Source organism: Brachyhypopomus gauderio, chromosome 1 (genome assembly GCF_052324685.1).
Source record: "Brachyhypopomus gauderio isolate BG-103 chromosome 1, BGAUD_0.2, whole genome shotgun sequence".
Lineage (NCBI taxonomy): Eukaryota > Metazoa > Chordata > Actinopteri > Gymnotiformes > Hypopomidae > Brachyhypopomus > Brachyhypopomus gauderio.
This window is the reverse complement of record NC_135211.1, coordinates 15,453,843-15,475,622: the sequence shown is the minus strand read 5'-3', so window position 1 is coordinate 15,475,622 and position 21,780 is coordinate 15,453,843. Positions and strand designations below refer to the sequence as shown.

General features: G+C 42.8%; 1 protein-coding gene across 2 annotated transcripts in view; it reads left to right on the top strand.

Annotated features, from left to right (window-relative positions):
• The window catches only part of mybpc3 (myosin binding protein C3), a 32,568-nt gene that overhangs the window by 7,714 nt on the left and 3,074 nt on the right, over positions 1 to 21,780 (top strand). Inside the window, exons 8-29 of one of the 2 annotated variants that reach the window (XM_076998896.1) lie at positions 157 to 201; positions 1,434 to 1,493; positions 3,444 to 3,467; positions 3,812 to 3,975; positions 4,267 to 4,399; positions 4,669 to 4,671; positions 5,078 to 5,202; positions 5,767 to 5,872; positions 7,260 to 7,426; positions 9,232 to 9,397; positions 9,538 to 9,644; positions 9,737 to 9,766; positions 9,913 to 10,052; positions 10,629 to 10,700; positions 11,625 to 11,784; positions 12,731 to 12,835; positions 12,969 to 13,157; positions 15,850 to 15,984; positions 16,723 to 16,890; positions 18,471 to 18,559; positions 19,495 to 19,690; positions 20,640 to 20,779. In XM_076998896.1, the coding sequence (XP_076855011.1) occupies positions 157 to 201; positions 1,434 to 1,493; positions 3,444 to 3,467; positions 3,812 to 3,975; positions 4,267 to 4,399; positions 4,669 to 4,671; positions 5,078 to 5,202; positions 5,767 to 5,872; positions 7,260 to 7,426; positions 9,232 to 9,397; positions 9,538 to 9,644; positions 9,737 to 9,766; positions 9,913 to 10,052; positions 10,629 to 10,700; positions 11,625 to 11,784; positions 12,731 to 12,835; positions 12,969 to 13,157; positions 15,850 to 15,984; positions 16,723 to 16,890; positions 18,471 to 18,559; positions 19,495 to 19,690; positions 20,640 to 20,779 (2,524 nt within the window). The remainder of the gene's footprint in view (positions 1 to 156; positions 202 to 1,433; positions 1,494 to 3,443; positions 3,468 to 3,811; positions 3,976 to 4,266; positions 4,400 to 4,668; positions 4,672 to 5,077; positions 5,203 to 5,766; positions 5,873 to 7,259; positions 7,427 to 9,231; positions 9,398 to 9,537; positions 9,645 to 9,736; positions 9,767 to 9,912; positions 10,053 to 10,628; positions 10,701 to 11,624; positions 11,785 to 12,730; positions 12,836 to 12,968; positions 13,158 to 15,849; positions 15,985 to 16,722; positions 16,891 to 18,470; positions 18,560 to 19,494; positions 19,691 to 20,639; positions 20,780 to 21,780) is intronic. The other variant, XM_076998904.1, reaches the window with a different exon arrangement.

The window sequence follows — 21,780 nt, the reverse complement described above, 5'->3', positions numbered from 1 at the left end:
TCACCGCCCTACAACACTGATTAGATGAGCTATTGTACATTAAGCATTTTTTCACCTGATCCGGTTCTTAATGTCAGTCTATGCTCTTGTGTGAAGTATTACATGGAGTTGAAGGATCTGTGTTTAACCATGTCATTAATTGGACATCTTAATCAGGAGCGTGTCTGCAGGCAGTAAGAAGACGATGGCAGGACAGGCCAGGTAGCTGGGGGAATTTGCTGCAATGGCACAGGGCATATTCAAGCATTTAAGGTCATGAAACACTTGGCCGATTCCTGCCCAAAAGGAGGGCGTTTTTCTTCTCCATCCTTCCATGGCCTCTTACTACTCTGCCATTTTGTCCTCCATTGTCTCCCCCCCCCCCCCCACCCAACCTCCCCTTTGTCTGGTCTTCAGCCTCCTCTCTCTTTGTCTGGGAGCGTTACGTTAAAGAGGGCTGACTCATGGAGGCTCCTTTGTGAGTCACTCTCTTAGAATGATGTAACTCCCAATCTTGTCTTGAGTTTCTCCTCTTTCTCTCTCTCTCTCTCTCTCAGCCCTCCTTATTGGCCTGAATGGTCAGACCTTAGTTCGATTCAAAATGGATTGAATATGGTTTCCCTATCCACTGTTTTTTTCCAAGTGCAGTCCGAGATACTGAGAGGAACAAATGGATACAGAATAGCAGCGGCTCTGTTAATCTGTTTAATGCTGGTTGTTAATGTGAGCTCTTCAGCTGTGAGTAAACGCTGTACCCACATCTGAACATATACTGACTGGTACCTTGTGAAAATCAGTGGAGTCACTTGCACAAATGCACCTTTGCAGCATGTTATTTGCGCTCACTGTCTCACAAACGACGAAGCACTAAATCTCCATAACAATGTGCTTTAAGACACACATGCTCTTCAGAGGGAACAAATGTGTGCCCAGGAAAGTGGCCAGAGCTCATCTTATACTGTCCCTCCAAATCCCGACAGTCCCCCGGATCGCAGGAAGGCTGCAGGCGGAGATTAACGTTCACTGCTTTGCGATAACTCACACACCAGTCGAGCCGTTTGTTCGGGGCTCGGGCCCAATACGGATCGCCTTCCTCTTTTCTCGTCTGTGTCGAGGTCTAAGCCCTCGCTGTGGATGTCCGCCGACACACCCGCACAGTGCATGCTCTGAGGAGCCCCGAGTCCATAACAAAAACAGGAGGCCCCAAACCTCATCATTTCTGCTTTCAAGAGGGCCCCCATACATCAGTGTATGCGTCTGTAATGTATGGCAAGAAAACACAGTAACAACTCGCTACTGCGTCCGCCCTCTTTATGGCCACTTTTCGTTTTGTATGATCGTCATACAGTACGTTACACGCGGCTCTCACAACGACGCCGTTAAAGTGGTTCCCGGCCGTGCCGTTGCGTGTGTGCTCACTGGGTTTGTGGCTGGTGCTCTCCCCCTCTCTGCAGTAGCGTGGACGTAGGCGACGACTCCGGGGAGCTGGACTTCAGCGGTTTACTTAAGAAGAGGTGAGTTTGCAGTGTCACACACACCACTGCACTCCCTGCTTCTAGTGAATGTTTCTGAGGGTTCCATGCATCACATTACAAAAGCCTCTTATATTGGGGAAACACTGGTGTGTCCATGGAGTGCCCTGAGAAACACTTCCCTTAAGCATTGTAGCAGACCTATGGTAGAGTCAGCATCTCTTTGAACACTCTCTCTATTAGTTGCTACAATGCTTCTGGACCCAGTGCTTATTCTTTGCATGAACCCAGTCATGATTCATACTTATCACCATCAGGAACCCTTAATTATTGTCCCCATCTTGTTGCCCCATAAATGACAGTGGTAAAATGTTTGTGATATGATTGAAAACATTTTACAACAGAATCATTATGTGTGTGTGATAATGTGTTGCAGAAAGTGTTATGTCTGTACACACGTTTTCCACTGCAACATGCAAACAAAGTTGCAGTCAGAGGAGACTGATGTGCCATTTCTCATATTGCTGTTTTTGTTGCTGATTTCCCTCCACTGTGTGTGTGACGCCTGTACTCAACAGAGAGTAAGTGCCTGTATAAACCCTAGACACCTGCACAAGTGCCTGTATAAACCCTAGACACCTGTATAGGTGCCTGTATAAACCCTAGACACCTGTATAAGTGCCTGTATAAACCCTAGACACCTGTATAAGTGCCTGTATAAACCCTAGACACCTGCACAAGTGCCTGTATAAACCCTAGACACCTGTATAGGTGCCTGTATAAACCCTAGACACCTGTATAGGTGCCTGTATAAACCCTAGACACCTGTATAAGTGCCTGTATAAACCCTAGACACCTGTATAAGTGCCTGTATAAACCCTAGACACCTGTATAAGTGCCTGTATAAACCCTAGACACCTGTCTAGGTGCCTGTATAAACCCTAGACACCTGTATAAGTGCCTGTATAAACCCTAGACACCTGCACAAGTGCCTGTATAAACCCTAGACACCTGTATAAGTGCCTGTATAAACCCTAGACACCTGTACAAGTGCCTGTATAAACCCTAGACACCTGTAGAAGTGCCTGTATAAACCCTAGACACCTGTATAAGTGCCTGTATAAACCCTAGACACCTGTATAAGTGCCTGTATAAACCCTAGACACCTGTATAGGTGCCTATATAAACCCTAGACTCCTGTATAGGTGCCTGTATAAACCCTAGACAACTGTATAGGTGCCTGTGTAAACCCTACATGCATGTCTGCTTTTGCCCATTTGCATGTGGCATGCTGTTACTTTGTTCTATGCTACTGCTTCTAAGCATTGCTCAAATCGTACAGTTACAATAAATTACAATTCTCAGTCTTCCAGTCCTGCAGTGGGCATCATTGCTTGTATATACCACTGCCAAACAATATATGTAGGCAACATTAGTAAAATACATTTTTTTAATTTACTTTGCATAAATGTCATATTATTTGTCATTTTAGACCACTTTCTTGCACAGATAAATCATATTAATCACACAATTTCTTTTAAACATCTGTCATGAACTAATGTGCAGAGTCAGGAGTGTATTCCTCTTTGAGCATCACCTAATGCCACAAAGTGCACTTCACTTTAACAATATTCAACATTTTATATGTCTGCTGAAATTATACACAAAAATGTTCAATGTACTTTTACATACACAGCAGTTCTGTTGTCTGTTTTGTCTTATTTTAAGAACATTACACAAAAGTAATGAAATGACAGCTGTTTTTAAAGACTGGTTTTCTATTTTCGTAAGTTTTCTGAATTGTAGTGTGTGAATTAAAACGAATATACAACTTTACATAGCACAACATGTTCTTATGGTGTCTTGACATGCTGAACTGGATGAGCTGGGGACCGTTCTGCTGTACTGGTGGCCTGAATGTTGAACTGTGTGTATTAACCTGCTGTGGTTTGTCCTGTCATGCCTTGGGGTTCTGCTTCTGAATAAATGCAGCAGTTTCTTAAAAAGTGGCCAACGGTAAGGGTCCGTTTCTGTGTTTCTATGTGTTCTTTTTGTGTTTATTTCTTTAGATCTTTGCTAGTCAAATCTTGTGCCAATAGCTTGCATGTTAATCATGTTTCTAACCTTAGTGCTGAAAGCATGTGTCTGCAACTGTAAATCTAAAGCATTCTGCATTTGACACAGTGTAAATATATATATATATATATATATATATATATATATATATATATATATATATATATATATATATATATATATATATATATATAGTGTGTGTGTGTGTGTGTGTGTGTGTGTTTATATCATTGAATGTGCTGAATGTGGTCCTGATAACCGTCCCCACTGCCCTCTGACACCAGTACGGCCCATGCGAGTGCTGAGCCTGAGGTGGACGTGTGGGACATCCTTCACAAAGCTCCCCCCTCGGAGTACGAGAAGATCGCCTTCCAGTATGGCATCACAGACCTGCGTGGCATGCTGAAGAGGCTGAAGAAGATGAAGAAGGAAGAGAAGAAAAGTGCAGGTTTGTGTCGGGCTCGTAATCTGGCCCACCCTCTTTGCATGATGGGTATTCGTATGTTCTCTGAACTGATGATGAATTCAGCTTCCTGAATGACACAATTGACACAAAATTGGAAATCAGTCCATGCGCAGGACATTAACTTAGTCTTTCTATTTCTGACATACTTAATAGCACATTATATAGAGAAAGTGTTACTCAAATCTCCAAGGATTTCTCAAATTCTAAACCTATGAGTCACTAGGTCCAGTGGTCCTGGTCCAGTATCCTCACACGATTACCTCCTCTTCCAAGCTTTCCTCAGGAAACTGGACCCAGCCTACCAGATCGAAAAGGGACACAAGATCAAGCTGCAGGTTGAAGTGGCCAATCCTGATGCGGAGGTGAAATGGCTAAAGAATGGACAGGAGATCCAAAGAACTGGAAGGTATCTGGTCAGACGAAACGTCCATGCCTGCGACTCTCCCGAGTGACCTTTACCACCAAGTATTAAAATGTGTACATGCATAAGCACATGAAAATAGACCTGTGTCCATATACCTCAATCAGTCACAATAATACATGTATATGTTGAATAGCAACAGGTTAAATGAAGAATAACAGCTTCTCTTTTTCCTTCTCTCCTGCCCCCACACTGGGCCGGGGGGACTGTGGACGAACACGCTGATCCACTCTCCCCTCAACAAAAACCCTTAGCAAGTGAGTGGCTGCCACTGCTCTGGGCAGAACAAGTCCTGCACAAACAGCCAGAGCTGCCCAAGTGCATTGCGGTGTCTTGGCGGGGCTATAGGCATTGCGCACATTGTGGGTTCTGGGTTATACTGGCGTTCTAGAATATACATATCAACACAAAGCACGTCTCTGACCTTTGCTCTTGCTCATGTATCTGTCTGTCTGTCTGTTGTTAGTGATTGCATAACTCACAATGCCAACATCTGGAATTTATGTAATTTATCTGAATAATATCACTTTTTACATTAGATGTTTGAAGGCTATAATGGAGTAATAATTCTCTTTAAGTAAAAAGATTTAATTTGATTTCACAAAGCTCTTGTGTGTGCAAAATAGCAAATGCTCCTGTGGTGCTTTTCCCCTCTGCTGCCAGGTACATTTTTGAGAGTGTAGGTAACAAACGCTTCCTCACCATCAACAACTGTTCTCTGTCAGACGACGCTGCCTACACCTGCGTGGTGGGAGACGAGAAGAGCGTTACGGAACTCTTTGTTAAAGGTACTGGTTAGATTCATTAAAGGTACAGGTTACCTTCATTAAGGGTGCAGGTTACCTTCGTTAAAGGTACAGGTTACCTTCGGTAAAGGTACAGGTTACCTTCATTAAAGGTGCAGGTTACCTTCGTTAAATGTACAGTTTACATTCATTAAAGCAGGTTAGCTTTGTTAAAGGTATAGTTAAAGGTACTTCATTAACAGTACAGGTTACGTTCGTTAAAGGTGCATGAAGCAGGGAGGGGGTGTGGTCAATATGAGAGAGGAGTGATCACTCATCTACTGGCTCACTCAGCAGCAGAATGTGAATATAGTCATTATATATGTTAATATTAGCCAAAATGTCTCTTTCTGAACATTTCATCCTGTTGACAGTTTGCAGACAAAGTAATGTAGGTAACCAGAAAGATGAAGCTTAATAGTGTAGATTAATGAGGGCTTACTATTTGGACATTTTTTTTATATAACTAGTATTATATAACTGGTAACTGGTATAAAATTAAAAAATGTTTGCTAATTAAAAAATAATTATTACAACTAATATACAGTCTGTGTGTCTGTCTGTCAGAGCCTCCTGTTCTGATTGTGCGTAATCTTGAGGACCAAATGGCAATGAAGGGAGACCGAGTTGAGTTTGAGTGTGAAGTGTCAGAGGAAGGAGCCCAGGTCAAGTGGTAAGGCAGTTATTAGACGTTATCACACCCACACATCAGCTACCGCCTTTTAGATTATTTAATTTAACCTTTCTTGTCTATTGTGTGTTGTGGGATGAATTAAATCTAAACTGGCAATGTTTAGAACCATTTAGGAATACGTTTGATTTGCACATATGCCTATATGTGAAATCATATCCACCACCAGCATACTTACACACACATAAAAATGTTTTTATGGGGTATACATGAGCAGGAAAAAAACTTTCAGAAATTACCTAGACAATTACACAAAAATAAGATAAATTACCCACATTAAACAGCATTCTTACAGTCACATTGATTAGAGTGACTAAATGTCGCTACGACAAAAATATGTCTCTACGACATAAAAAAAAAGAAAAAACAAGATGGCAGAAGAAAATTATGTTAGTAATGTGTCATCAGAAGCATGTTAGACGTGTGACATTCCCCACATGTCCAGTAGATGGCATGCATGTTCCTTGTTGGCTGAACTCGACTGACTCAACTTGGCTGAGGCAAACGCGCGCACGTGTGCGTGGGAGCACGCGGACGAACGCGCCGCGGTTCCGTCTGATCCGCGTCCAAGGCCGTATATCACGCGGCAGCTCCGTAAATGATCAACGTTAGGAAAAGGTCACGCTAGCCTTTAGCGATCCTGCAGTGTCCTCTGCTGAAATGAGAGAGTCAGCAGCACTGCACGACGCCGACTCTTAAACGCTCCACGAAGATTCTGAATGCCTCAGCCGTGTTCTGACACGGAGTGAACGTTTCTTGAACACGCCATGTTCATAGTCCTCACAGGAATAACACACACACCCTGGTAGAAAGATTGGAAATATTATGAACGACCAAGGTCACTTCAGTCACGTGACGAGCTTTTCGCGCGCGGCTTCAGTCGTGTTTTTTGACACTGATAATGACGCATGAGCGATAATGAGACCCACATTAATGGACGGGTTGTCGTCCACGGCCAGTTGCTGACATGACTTCACTGTGCAGACGTGATTGGCCACAGTCATTTGTCTAATCCACTCATGGTCACTATTCGGGAGTGCTCATAAAAAGGATTCGTATTAAGAGTGTTAGAGACATGTAATGTAACTACAATACTTCAGGCCAAGTATTATCTGGCTTTCAACACAGTTATAATATTATTAACAATAATAAAAAAATTATAATGAATAATAATAATAACAATAATTAAACGGCCCTCTTCAGCTGTGAACTGTGGTCAAATATATCTTTAATATTGCAAATGACAATGCCACAAACACAGCTAGAAGCTCATTTCTTCTGCAAGTGCTATGAGCTTATGATGATTTTGGAAAGTCTAGCTCGGGGGAGTTTAGCCTCCTCTGCTTTAAACCAAATCCAAACTTTTCAGGGAGAAGGACGGCGTGGAGCTCACTCGCGATGAATCCTTCAAGTATCGCTTCAAGAAGGATGGTTGTAAACACACGCTCATCATCAACGAGGCCTCCAAGGAGGACTGTGGCCACTATCGTGTGAAGACCAATGGAGGGCAGTCTGTGGCAGAGCTGATGGTGCAGGGTAAGTGGTTTACTGGTTTACTTCAGCCCCAGGCATGGACGTAATTTTGTAATAAAAAGTGGGGGGGACATGGATTCGTCGCTATTTAAATATTTATACCGTAAAAACTGGGGGGGACCAACACCGGCTTTTTGAAAAAGACATGTGTCCCCCCCCCCCCAAATTACGTCCGTGGCCCCAGGCTTCAGACTGCGTTTAGAAATGCTGCCCATAATACCATTGGCCACTCGCCGTTCTGTTCTGGTTGGTTGTTTTGGACAATGTGGTATGGAACCACATGATGGATAGTAATTTATGTTACTGAGCAAAATAGATTTAAATAGTGGACATAATACTTTGTTTAGAAGATGAAATATTGGCAAACTGGATTAGGACATATATATCATTACTGAATGGTCTTCCTCTTCACTGAATGTTTTGGGTTTAAAGACCCTTCAAGCCATTTGTCAGTCAACATGGTGGCATGATGTGCCAGGAATCAGTCAAAGAAGCCCGTCATCATCCTTCAGACAAAGTTACAGTCCAGAACCCCCCCAATTCCACTGGGCATTTTTCACTCCCTGCTATCTCCTTTAAACTGCCCCTCTTCATGGCCCCATCACTCAAACTATCACCTCTGTTGTCAGCTCAGCAAACATGGCTGACAGCCCCATAGCACAAGGTTACAGCGTCCACAATGCACAGATGCCAGCTATTGTTAGCCTGCAAGGCCTGTATATTTAAACTGAGCAGGTGACCTTGCCCAGGGTCTCACTCTCCCCCTTTGTTCCTGTTGTCTGTGTTTTATTTGTGTGTAACGGAGACGTCTTATGTTATTTGATGGGACCTTAATGTATCACAGCTTCACTCTTATTGCTTTAGTTTCTGATGATTTCTTCACTGCTAATCTGCCACCCTCCCTCCCTAATAAACTATTAGAAAAAGCATCTAAGCTATTAGAAAAGTGTTTAAAGAAACTCTAGTTGTCCATCAATGATCTGTGTGGCATGGTGCTTCTTGGAAAAGGGACAATCATTTATACACAGACATACATGCATAGACATAGGTATATATGTATAGACTCTCTCCTTCCTCTTTCTGCCTCCTTATCTCGCTTCCTCTCTCTATCTGCCTCTCTCTCTCTCCCTCTCTCAAACTCTGTCTCCCTCTCTCTGTCTCTCTCTCTCTCTCTCTCTCTCTCTCTCTCTCTCTCCCTCTCTCTCTCACCCTGTCTCTCTAGCTCTCTCTCTGTCTTTCTCTTTCCCTCTCCTCCTTTCTCCCTATCTCTCTCCCCCTCTCTTTCTCCCTCTCCGTCTCTCACACAAATCTGTTTGTCCCAGCTCCCACATGGGATTTTAAAGGCAATTTGATCCACGACTCACTGTGCTGCCAAGCTTGGTTTAGCTGGGCACCCAGTCAAACAGAGAAGGTGCCAAGTCTAACCAGCTGCCCAGAGGTAGCGCACAGCTGCCAGACTTCAGGCAGGATCACCACTCCCCTGGGCAGCCCGCTGTCATTATACTGCCCTAACTGCTGGGCACACTGGGAGTCTGATCCAGCCATCCAACTCTCTCCACAATTTTGTTAAGCCTCCAAACATAGTTTAACAAATTTCTAATCCCATACACCAGCCTGACAGTGATATTAGCATATGATTGGATGCATTCATATTAGATGTTTTCTGCATGGCAAAGCTATAACTTGCTTTTAAAAATGGGTTCTGCTTGACTGATGTGTTGTGTTGCTGTTGTTTTTTCATGTGGATAACACTAAATAAACAGATAAACATATGCACAACACACACTAAAATGCCTGTGCTCTTCTAGAGAAAGATCTGGAGGTGTACCAAAGCATTGCAGACCTGACAGTGAAAGCAAAGGACCAGGCGGTCTTCAAGTGTGAGGTGTCTGACGAAAACGTCAAAGGTATCTGGTACAAAAATGGAGTGGAGGTGAAGCCTGACGCCCGGACCCACATCACACACATCGGCCGGTATGAGTGCACCCCTCTCTGCATTTTTAAATAAATAAAAAAACGTGTCATGCAATCTCGGTGTAATTTATTTTTAATAGTCTGTAATAATTGGTAATTGCATTTGTGGTTGCAAATCTCATCTAATATGATGTCTCTAGTATCCATAAGCTCACTATTGATGAGGTGCGGCCAGAGGATGAAGGAGACTACACCTTTGTTCCTGAAGGCTATGCTTTTAACCTCTCTGCTAAACTCAACTTCCTGGGTACATAAAGCTCACATTCCTTAGCCAGAGACTTTACTACTCGACTGTCAGTCATTCTATTCACTAACAATTTTTTCCATCCATGTTCACAGAGGTTAAGATTGACTACGTTCCACGTCAAGGTAAAGAGAATTAAGGGTGTGAACTCTGAAATCACATCCGTCTTCCTTACTGTCACATTCAGAGGGATATTAAAGATCTACTAGATCTTCGTACATTATGGCTGAATGGCATAAATTGTCATTCTGTCTCTGGTTTCTGTATGCAGACCCTCCCAAGATCCACTTGGACTTCTCCGGCCGAACTGCAGATTCGACTATTGTGGTTGTTGCTGGAAACAAGCTGCGATTGGATGTGCCAATCACTGGAGACCCTGCCCCCACTGTGGTTTGGACCAAGGCAGGGAAGGTAGGGGAGGAACAGGCAAACATGAATAATTGCTTTGTTTTTGTAAACATACTGTATATTCTGTGCAACTCAGGTGTTCAGCTTATTAATATTTTTTGTGCACATTTAGCTGGTCATATAGCATTGCTGAAAAGGACCTATTCAATTCAGTTCTATTCAACTCTATTCTATTCAACTCTGTTCTATTCTATTCTATTCTATTCTGTTCTATTCGATGGTAAGCCTTCCCTTAACTGGTCAGTATACAGTTAAGGTAGGTAACAAGATTGTTTTACATTCAAACACTCATAAAAATACACAGTGTAAAATTAAAATACATGCAGGGACGAGGAACTGAACAGCCCATGGTAGGTTCCACATTCACACTGCAATCCTTTCACGTTCATTAACGAAAGAGAGAGGAGTTAACATGGGGTCGTCATAACTTAAAGCCCAGACAGGTAAGTGGACACGGGGAGGGTCCTCCTTCTGTCGTCCCCCACTTGGTCATGGATGGTCGAGTTCAAGCAGGGCGGTGGGAGTTTGACCTCTCATCCTGGTTGGCAAGGCCTTACCGTTTCTACTCTGCTTGTGTAGGATAAACCTAAAATGGCACCAGGCGAAGGGAAAAAGGATACTGGCTTCATCTGGACTTTGAAGGATGGTGAAGTGAGTTGTGGCCTTTAAAACAATAACACCGCCGCCATCTCTCGTCATTATATGCGTTGCCTTTGCCCCGTGCTGCTGGGACAATGCCTCCTGACCTTTGACCTGTGCTGCTGGGACAATGCCTTCTGACCTTTGTTTTTATTGCCTTTTGGCAGCTGCAGCCATTGCATTGTGACACTGCTTGGCCCGGTTATTGCTAAAGGGATTTAGCCTGGTTAATCTCTCTTCATGTCACATGAGACAAAGCCATCTTTTAATATGATTTTGAATGAATGCTCACAGCATTCATAGTAATTAGCTGCATTATTATGTGTCTTCTTAAAAATTCTTTACTTATTTATTCATTTTATTTTCAAAAGCATACTTTTTGCAGTAACTTTAATATCCCATGACCTTGTATTTTGGATTCTGAAGTAAGGCCTAATACTAACTCATACTAAATAAACTCTTTGACTATGTGATTTTAAGGTGGCACAGTTTAGATCGCTTTTATTGCATGTAAACACGCTCCCTTAAAGGAGAGTGTCAAGATCATCACTTTGGTGTTGTGAAATAACACTGAACCTTTAAGAGAGTCGTACACACTACATGCTGTTTTGAAGTATACTGCATGTACCAGGTGAGCGGGAGCTACATCTCCTCAGTTTGTGGGGAAATGTTTTGAACAGCAATGGCAACACCATCCTACTCACCTACTACTCACAGTAAGTAAGAGAGGAAAGAACTGTGTTTGCAATGACTTCTGGGTAGTGCGGTCCATGCATCCCATCTGGCCTCTGGTTTTTGCATCTGAGTTTGAACGTTGACTTTTCATGTCATTTGCTTGCTTTGGATTTGGCATTCTGTCCTGAATGTGTATTCTCATGACCAGTCTCATATGTCATGTCTGATTGGTTACATTGTGTGCTGTGATTGGTTGAACAGGTCCTGTCAGATGCAGGTGGGCGGGTTCATGTGGAAAGCACTAAGGGACACTGCATCTTCACTATGGAGGGGGCGGAGCGGCAGGACGAGGGCGTGTACTCTGTCACCGTACGCAACCCGGCAGGGGAGGACACCGCTGATATCAACGTGAAAGTTGTTGGTAAGATAATCATGTGTTGCCCCATCGTACCAAACCCCATAAAATGCTACATTATCAGATTTGCAGAGGTACTTAAACGTTTGTCTTTAATCTATGACATATTGGTTTTAGAAATGATGTTAGGTAAAGTTCATCACTTTGATGTGCCACAGAAGGGCTGAGCTATCATCCCCTGATCAACCATAAATAGGGCCACTCAGTTTTTTTTTTTTTTACACACTTAATGAAAACATGTTTTTCATTATCTTAGAAATTTTCTTTTGCTTACATGTATATGTCTAAATGTCTTTAAATGCATAAATATATAACATGCTTAAATGTATAAAATGTTTAAATAAAAATAGGCATACATGCGTTTATTAAATCCAAATGTATTATTTTAAACATTTTACTACTGGCTCTGATAATGTTGTGCTGTTCAGTCTCTCAAGTAGATTACTGTAGGATTTCATTAAAAGTTGTGTAAACACTAAAGGTGGTAATAAATTAGAGCCATATTGCTTTTACTAACATGCATATACTAACTTTCATACATTACTCTTTGTCTTCAATAGGCTTAGATTTGCTTTTTAAGATTAGGTAAGCGTTGGGAGATTTTAGCTGAACTCAGTTGCTGAAGTACAATGTATGAGTCATAAAACATTCTCAGGATTATACCCATCACTTTGAATTAGTTCCACTGGAGGTTTTTAATCAGAGAACGTCCAGAGACTTTGTGTTTCTTCCAGCACACAGCAGGGGTGGGCACTATTCAGGCAACCACACGTACCAGAAATACAATCAGGGGAGCTGTGGGTGACGTTTTAAAGAGAAGATTTGGGAGGGATTCAAATTTCTGAGCAGGAGATGCCCACAGTGTTCAGTGATATTTTGGTCTTTAGTGGTTTGTGTGCCTTTGACTAGTTTGAGCTTTCATTAACTGAGTTTTTTCCACCACTATCCCCAGATGTGCCAGACCCGCCTCAGGCTCCCAGAATCCTCAGCGTTGGAGAGGACTCCTGTGTTGTCCAATGGGACCCTCCACTATTTGATGGGGGACAGCCAGTCTTGGGTAATTAGTATTAAAATATTAAGTATACTTGTCCTATACTTCAGACCCAAGTTCTGCTCTTTAAGAGTACTTTTGAAAGCAAATGCAAGACATTAATCAGCAGCCTAATCTTGTGAATCTCCTGTCCTCTAAGGATACGTCCTTGAGCGGAAGAAAACAAAGAGCTATAGGTGGATGCGGCTAAACTTTGACCCCTACAAAGACACCACATACGAGGCTAAGAGGATGATTGAGGGTATGGCCTACGAGATGCGGGTCTATGCTGTGAACTCCATCGGCATGTCACGCCCTAGCCCTGCCTCTCAGCCATTCGTGCCTATTGGTAAGTGTATTGCTTTAAATGAACACTTGGCCTGTGTTTCTGAAAACACGTAGGATTCTTAGACACTTTATTTCTCAATAACTCATGGTTTAAGAACATTTATCTCTACAGTTCTTAAACCATTGTTTTTCCTGTGAAAATGGCAATGCGATATTATTGCCTTTGCAGAAAGCCAAAGTTCCTTGGGTTTATTTTAGGAGTCAGTGAGAGAGGGTCAGGGGTCAGGTGTTTGGCGCATGAGGTTGTTGTAACCCTGCTGATCTCAAGGCGTCTGCTCCTCTATCTGCTTGCCAAGTAAGGGATGCTGCTCTGTTCTGGCCACCTGGGGCAACTCAGCCACGCGTCACCACGCCGTTGTTCTAGTGGGCCTGCAGTCTACTGTGGGAGGGGCCAGAAGAAGTTCGAAATGGATATGGACTAAAATAAGATGTTGGAAAGGATGTTTAGCATACTAATCTGTGGTTGGCCTCAGTTCAAGCTGCTAAAACAATTCAGGGACTTCCACACTTGTCTGGGTATGTAATGTTTGTGTCTTCCTCCACGTAATCTTGTGTAAATGGTCTGAAAACCTGAGCTACCAGTAGTGCCTCTTGTCCATTACAATACAATAGATTAGGAAAATATCTTTGGCATCCACGTCTATAAATAATGGGACGTTAGCAGGCTGTGAAGTGCATGGTGCACAAAGTCCTCCAGCTTCCAGAGAGGAGGGGGTGAGGCCACGCAGCCAGCTGTACTGCCGTGGTCAACCCCAAAGCTCCCAGAAGACAGGACGGAAGAGGACCGCAGCAGGTGTTAGGGACAGGCCCGGAACGAGAGGAACGTGGGCTGCTGAGCGGACACTGTGTGTTCAGGAACAATCACAGGAACGACACACCACCCTGCAGCGAGTCACCAGCAGGATGACCAAACCGATGCTCCCCAAAACCGCCGAAAAGAAGCCGGCCGAGGAGGTGCCGACAGACGTGGCGGAGGACAGCCGTGCAGGGTCCGACGAGCCCACAGTGGAAGGGCCTGCACTGGTTCCTCCGAATGAGCACGTACCTGAGGACTGCGCTCCCCTGACCGCACCTCCTGTAGATGGAGAAGCAGCGCCAGTGGAAGTGCCAACTCCAGAAGAGGCAGGGATGCTGCCCGCCGAGGGCGCCACCTCAGAACCAGCCCCCGCACCTGGGCCGGATCCCATTGGCAGTAGGCGTCTAATTCTAACTGTTCTTGTCCCTTAAGGGAAACTGATAAATGCATGCGTTGTGTTTCCGTAGACTGGTGCTGCATTCAATAAAACGAAATAGCTGAGGAATGCTGAAGTTGCAAATGTTGCAAGTGTGCGATTGTGAGGCACTTTTTTGTATGGTCTGAATGGACCTTATGCACTAGTTCTTATGTTGCCATTCCTTGAACTACAGTAAATAAGTGTACTTGTTGTCAGTTGTCACGGCTTGCTCTAAAATCCATATATTGCAGTACAAATAAAAGAAATGACAGTTTGCTTATTGGAAGGATTTGGTCTCAGAAATGAATATTCTGCTTGTATTAGAACAGTGTTTAAATATTAAGCATTTCCTAGAAGGTTAGCTCTGAAATATGACATATACAGCACGTCACTGTGCCAGTAATATGGTCTCACCTGTTGCACTGTAATACAAAGCTGTCAGCACAAGACCAGGAGCTAATTTTGGATTGTCTTTGTTCTGCATCACTACTGTATGTCTTCAAGACCGAACGCCTCCACGACCTGCAGTGATTTGTGCTGTCGAAGATGAAAATACTTTTATTGGCCAAATAATGACACGAGACGGAAACATGACCTGCCTCCAAGCTGTAGTTCCACAGCAGATCCAAGCTCACCTGAAACAAACATCCTTGTGACTCCTAAAGCCTGTCCTGGATGCAGCATACTTAGGGGCGGCGTCGATACCTTAGAAGGGTTCTTAGCACCACTTGCCCAAGTTTAACTCACGCTCATTCAAGCGATGACAGTAATGCTCGGCTGTAACGGGCATCATGCCTGCAGGGTAAGGTTAGAGATAGCTTTCAGTTTTATTGGCCTCATAGTTTCCATAGCTTTTCCTCATGGAAAGAGGGCTTTGCTCTGGTTCTCACACTGACTGGCAGAGGAGCTGGATCGAAAAGACCCAGGTGACAAGTCCTGGTAAATCCGTGTGGCAAAGCCTCCTTCTTCTACCTTTGGTGCATTGTAGCTTAGTAAATGTGCAGTGCAAATCAGGCTCCCACACTAAAAATACACCCCAGCATGAGTGTTTCCCTCACTGTTGGGAAGTCTTAACCTCCAACTATTGGTATAAATTCAGAAATCACAAGCTGTATCGTTTATATTGCTCTATTCTATTTTACTAGAAAAAACACTTCGCTACATACTATAAAATTAAGAAAAAAAAACATTAGAAGTTATTATTCAATGCTATCTTTGGTATTCTATAACTTTAGCAATTTACTAAGGATTTCTATTCTCTACTACAATATATGACTTCTGTCTTTGTGAGTTTAAGGTAAGATATATGGAGTCATATGGTCATACGATATATAGCGTCATATAGAGATATATGATGTGCTTTAGGCCAAATTAGGTTAAACTTCATTAATTACCATCAACAACAACGTTCCAAATGTGCCCAGTCTTCTGCATTGCCATCAGATGTTCACTGTGAACGTTGCTGTCCATTCTCCTCAGCTCCTTCCAGTGAGCCCACTGGTCTGTGTGTTGATGACATCAGCGACACCACAGTGTCTCTGAAATGGAGGATTCCAGAGAGAGTCGGCTCGGCGCCCATCGACGGCTATGGAGTCGAGTACTGTATTGAGGGCTGTAAGTATGCACGTGTGTCTGGGAGCTTTCATGGGAGGAGACCTTGGGGGCATGAATAAGAAAAAGATGGAGATCTATAAGTAGTGCGTCTTTATTTTTTTTGTACGACACCCTGAAACAATGGGTGAGTTTCTATGGGTGCATGAAGAGCATCTGGTATTTAAACGTAAATTCAATAAACGCATTAATTAATAAAATGCATTATCTGTTTTATATTAGCCATTTTGAGGCACAGCCCTGATACACTATCACTGTTATATAAATGAGACCTTGCACCAAAATTTTGGTCATATTTCTGCCATTTCCTCTGATCCTCAGTTATTACTTTTGATATTAATCTCTACATTACATTAACCTGCTAAATATACTTTCGTTAGACCTACCTTACATAATTCACATGGTCATTTAAAAATAAAACTTTCAGTAATGCTTTGTATTATTGGTTTTGTTCTGTAGAACATTCAAGAACACTATATGTATTTGTGTGGTTTTTCGTTGCAAGGGTTTTTATTTATACGAATGTTCTTCATACGAGTACATCAACCTAAAATACTTTTACCCCTGATCAACTGGTGTGAGTCATGTTGAGGGACTTGTACAGAATCACCATATCACAATCATCTCTTCTACCGTCTTATTTTGATCCGTGTGTACGATTGAACCAGCACAGTGGGCCAGGCGATGGCCTGGACTCCAAGCAGTTCTCTGGCATTTCATATTCCTCCCCCTCTTATCTAGCGGAGGAGTGGCTCCCGGCCTTCGAGGGCCTCACTGAAAGAACCTCCGTGGTGATCCGTGACCTGCCGACAGGAGAGAAGGTCCAGTTCCGTGTGCGGGCGTATAACGTGGCAGGTCCTAGTGCCCCCGCAACTCTGCCCCACGCCATCACCGTGCGCGAAATCATGCGTGAGTACAGCACGCGCGGACATGAACACAAACCTGCTTCAGGCTTCACTCTGTGGGATGACCTGATTCTCAAATATCGTTTCACAAAAACATTACTTTGGGTTGCTTTGGGATTTATCTGTTAAAATGTCAATATTACATAATACACTGTACATGTATGAATATTAGAATATTACTAAATATGACAATATTTCTTCAAGATTCCCAAGATTTCCTATCCTTCATTAAAGAATATGGTGCCATAAAAATGTAACTACTGAGCTGGCACACAGAAAACAGCTGTTATGACATGGTTCAACTGACTTTAGTGCAGAATTTTATAGGGCACTTTCCAAATGACTTTTCTTGTTTTAATCGAATAATTCCATTTACTGCTGTAATCAACATGATGTTCCTGATCAGTGCCAGCTTCTAGCTTTGGAAATCATTGTCAGTAACAATATAGAGATATAGAGGATTTGGTTAAAGCACAGATACAACGCTTTAACTTTGTATTAATGCTTTGCATCTACTGCAAATCCTGTAGTAAACTGCATCTGGCCTGTAAGCTCCGGAAGTGCCAACTGTTCTATAACAGACTAATCTAATAAGCGCCTTTCCACAAGTAGATTATAGATTCACTGCCTTTGTCTGATGACTTTTCCTGAATCAGGTGCTTGTAAACAATGAGTTGCACAGCCTTGGGTTAAAATAACCCACATGAGTCATTGTCTATCTTTTTCCATAAACCACTTGAGCAAACTGCATTATTAGGCTTTAAAGTGGCACTTTATGTTCCTCACGCCATTTCTTCTGATTTGCACTGAAGTGCTATATTGTTTTGCTGCTCCTGCATCTGTGATAATTTTGACACTAGGGTTGATGGTAATCGCCTCACTGGCGCCCCTGCAGGTCGCTCAGGGGCTTGCGCTTTCTGCAGCTGGGCCCTGAGGCTCTTCCTTTCACTTGGCCTGGCACTAAAAGGCCTTGCTCTTTGTCTGCACCCTAAAACCTAATGTAACACCTGCCCTGGCAGAGACAAGCTCATGAATAGATGATATATATTACACATTAATTGGCAATAAGATGGTGAACGGCACATTAACGGCCACAAAAGCAGAGCTGACAAATTAGCTGAAGTGATGGGTGAATGCTCAAACGTCAGTTCACTTGTGATTAAAGCTGTATCATATGTAACCACATGCATTCGTACAGCACGGCAAACACGGGTGTGGCTAAGGTTAGATGGGCAGCATGGATTTAGTTCCTAAACATCTCCAATCCCATGACTACTGCTTTGAGAAGGAAAAGCAACACGGGTGTATTTTAAGGAACATACACACACACACACACACACACACACACACACACACACACACACTTTGCACTCAGAGATGTTAAGCGCTTATCTACCAGAGATCCCTACCGCCACCTAGATGATGCAAATTAAAATGCTCTGTGGAGAGCTGCCTATCATTGTATTCTCATGCACAGGATAACCTTTATATATATTTTTTTCCAAAAATAGTGTCAAGAGATTCAGATGCATGTTGAGTGTATTCGTTTCCCGCCAGCTCTGACATTTCTCTTCATCCAATCAGAGCGTCCCAAAATTTGGATCCCTCGCAATCTCCGCCAAACACTCATCAAGAAAGTCGGAGAGACCGTTAATCTGGTGATCCCTTTCCAGGTGAGCACTCAAGATCCCAGTCACTAAGTACCAACGAACACATCATCTGAGCAACCCCAAAATATTGCACAATACAAAGCCTCATCTGTTACTGTGTCCAGAGCCACTGTCCTGGCTGTCCTCTTGACATAGCTTTTGGCCTCCAACTACAGTGCAGTTAGCCAGACTGATACTCTAAGCCGGGTGGGCTTTCATTGCTGAGTTTATGAGGGGGTCAGTAAGGGTAGAATGAACCCATGTTCCTTGTCACCGTTATACTATAATAACAAGGGCTCTGTGCGGCCGAACCTCGGTGAGACGAGCCGTATACAGATGGCAGCTTGATAAATGTCAGTGACAAGGATCCAAACAGCAGCTGTGAAGGTACCATGGGGAACTCTGTTGCTCAAAAACAGTGGGTCAATTCACAGGCACATGCATGTGGACTGGTCCCTAGCCAGTCTGACAGTGATGCAGCCATTAGGATTCCTGTAAGCCTATAAGACTATTCATTTAAAATACCAGTATGATGCTGCTTTTCACATTCACATCGTCATTGAGTTTCGAATAGCTATTTGTAGGAGCACTGTCAGTGTGGTATGTGGCAATGTTATTTGGCACAGAAAATATATAGGCTATATAAGTTTAAGGGGTTAAAGCTAATCATTTAGCATAAGGTTAATGGGTTTGTGGCTATTATATGGTTTAAAATTGGTTTTAAGATATTAATCAAACAGAAGCAGTTGATCAATACCTGTTGGCCAATGGTCTAGTCCTGTGAAGGAGACATGCAGGCTTGACAGAACTCAGGCATACTGTAATCTTAAGGCCTTCAATTCTAGTCTGCACTGCAACTCTCACCTAGCCTTCTCAATCCATCACAGATTCACGTTAATGCAGATTTTTAAGTCAAATGTTTTTGTCACGTTCAGTTCTCTGTCTTCCATCTTCTCCAGGGGAAACCAAGACCAAAGGTGACTTGGACGAAAAACGGTGAACCTCTTGACCCAAAACAAGTGAGCGTGAGGAACAGCGACACAGACAGCATCTTCTTCATCAGGAGGACAGAACGCAAGGACTCGGGCATCTATGAACTCCAAGTGCAGATTGAGAATGTGGAAGACAAGGCCAGTGTGACCATTCAGATTGTGGGTGAGTCTCTGCTCTAATATCATTCAATCACTTCAGAGACTACAGGCTTCTCATATTTTCAGTATTTCCAGGTCCACATGAATCCATATATCTTGCTTCAATCCATATCCTCTGAAATTGGATTTTTTTTCATTTCATTTGTTTCAATTTATTCCCTCAAAACATTGTAGATTGTTTCCTGAATCTGTGTATGATCTGTTCAGTCTATATCCAATTTAAGTTCAGTTTTTTATTCCTCTGAAAAAATAACTTTGGTTTAAAAACCATGGATTCGAAACACGAATTCTCATTTTCTTTCTCATTCTTAAAGCAAAAATGGGAATAACAAAGAATCAAGATCTAAAAAGGAACCCCTACTGAACTAATATCAGCACATAAAGTTCACCAGCATGGGAAAATAGATTTTGAACCTGAAACATTTAGCTAACAGACATAATTGCAAAACCTGGCATCATTGAAGCAGTCCACGTCTGCTCTGTGATTGTTCAAATTAGAGACACTATTTTGCTGGTTTTACAAGAGTTATGGCAAACTGCAGAACATTAATAACACAGTTTGGCTGAGCTTAAACTCCTGGGTGTAAGTATATATAAACATAATAATATGTAATGTATCTGTTTATTGGTATATTTAATGTTTTTTTATGTTTTTGATTTTTTTTCAAAACATTGAATTGAATTATAAAACAGGGTATCTCAAAATTAAGGAAACATTCATATAAAATTAATATACTCTGTAAAGATAGAGTGTTGTTCATCTTAAAGAATTGTTGTTGCTTGTGCTAGCATTCAGCCAAATGTTTGGGTGAAAGTTCATCTGGAATAGGAGAAAAGGACATTGCTTTGAATGTCTACGAAAGAGTTGGAAAACTCCCGTTTGTAACTGGAGTGTGTGGGCTTCTGGGGCATGTAGTGAATCATGGTGTGGTTCCCTCCTTTCTCTCTGCCAGACCTACCAGGACCTCCTCAGAACCTGAAACTGGTGGATGTGTGGGGTTTTAACGTGGCGTTGGAGTGGAAACCACCCAAGGACAATGGAAACTGTGACATAACCGGCTACACCATCCAAAAGGCAGATAAGAAGACCATGGTCAGTGCAAAATAGCACAGGTTTAGTTTTTACCTCATGAAGTAATGCAACACGAAGGCAATTGTGCCAAGTGGTATTAGTGGTTAAGTAGGGGTTAGTGAGGGGTATCTTACTCTTTAGAGACTAGAATTTGGGGCTACTAATACAGGCTATTAGAAGATAATAGAAGATAACAGAAGATACAGTAACATAGTGACAATATTTATGACACTATCTGTTTCAAATCCTGCCAAGGTAAAGCTTCAGGTCATAGGCATTATGTCCTGATCCTGGTCCTGATATATTGCTAGTTTCATCATAAATCTCCAGGCTAGATTAATTGATCATTTTGGCCTTAGATATTAGTGCTATAAGTGACTTTCCAGTTGGCTTTAAGGGCTCTAGGCAGCTAAGCTCTCAAACACATCGCTATAATTGCATATGTATGTACACTATGCACACAGAGGAGGTGGGCACAGAGGAGGTGGAATAACACACCATTGGCCACATGCACTGGATGCCTCTGTGTGTGAGAAGTAGCACATTCAGAGCATCTGGAGACCAAAGCTCCAAAATGACCTTCACTCTCACTGCACTGCATCTGTGACCTTCAGCAACCGCCCGCCCGCCTGCTCGCCGTCTCCAGTGGCCTTGGCCTCATTTAAGAGCTGGCAGTACACTGTGCCTATCACCCGATTGTTATACAGGGCCACGGAGTTTGGTGGCTAAACAAAGAAGGATCTCGTTACGAGATTCACCACTCATCATTACTAGGCCCAATTTATTCCTGGCTGTGCGTTCAGGACAATGGTCTAGGGAGGCTGAGGATCATCACGTTTCACAGGACAATATCTCAATCAGAAATCAGAGATGCCCCCACTGCTAAATATAAAAGCACTTTAGGCCCCTGGTCTCGGAATGTGTTCATAGGCTGCCATTTTATTCCCATCTACCACTTCTGTCCGCATTGTCGTGTTAATAGCATTAGGCTTCATAAATGCATATAGTGATAATGCAGTACT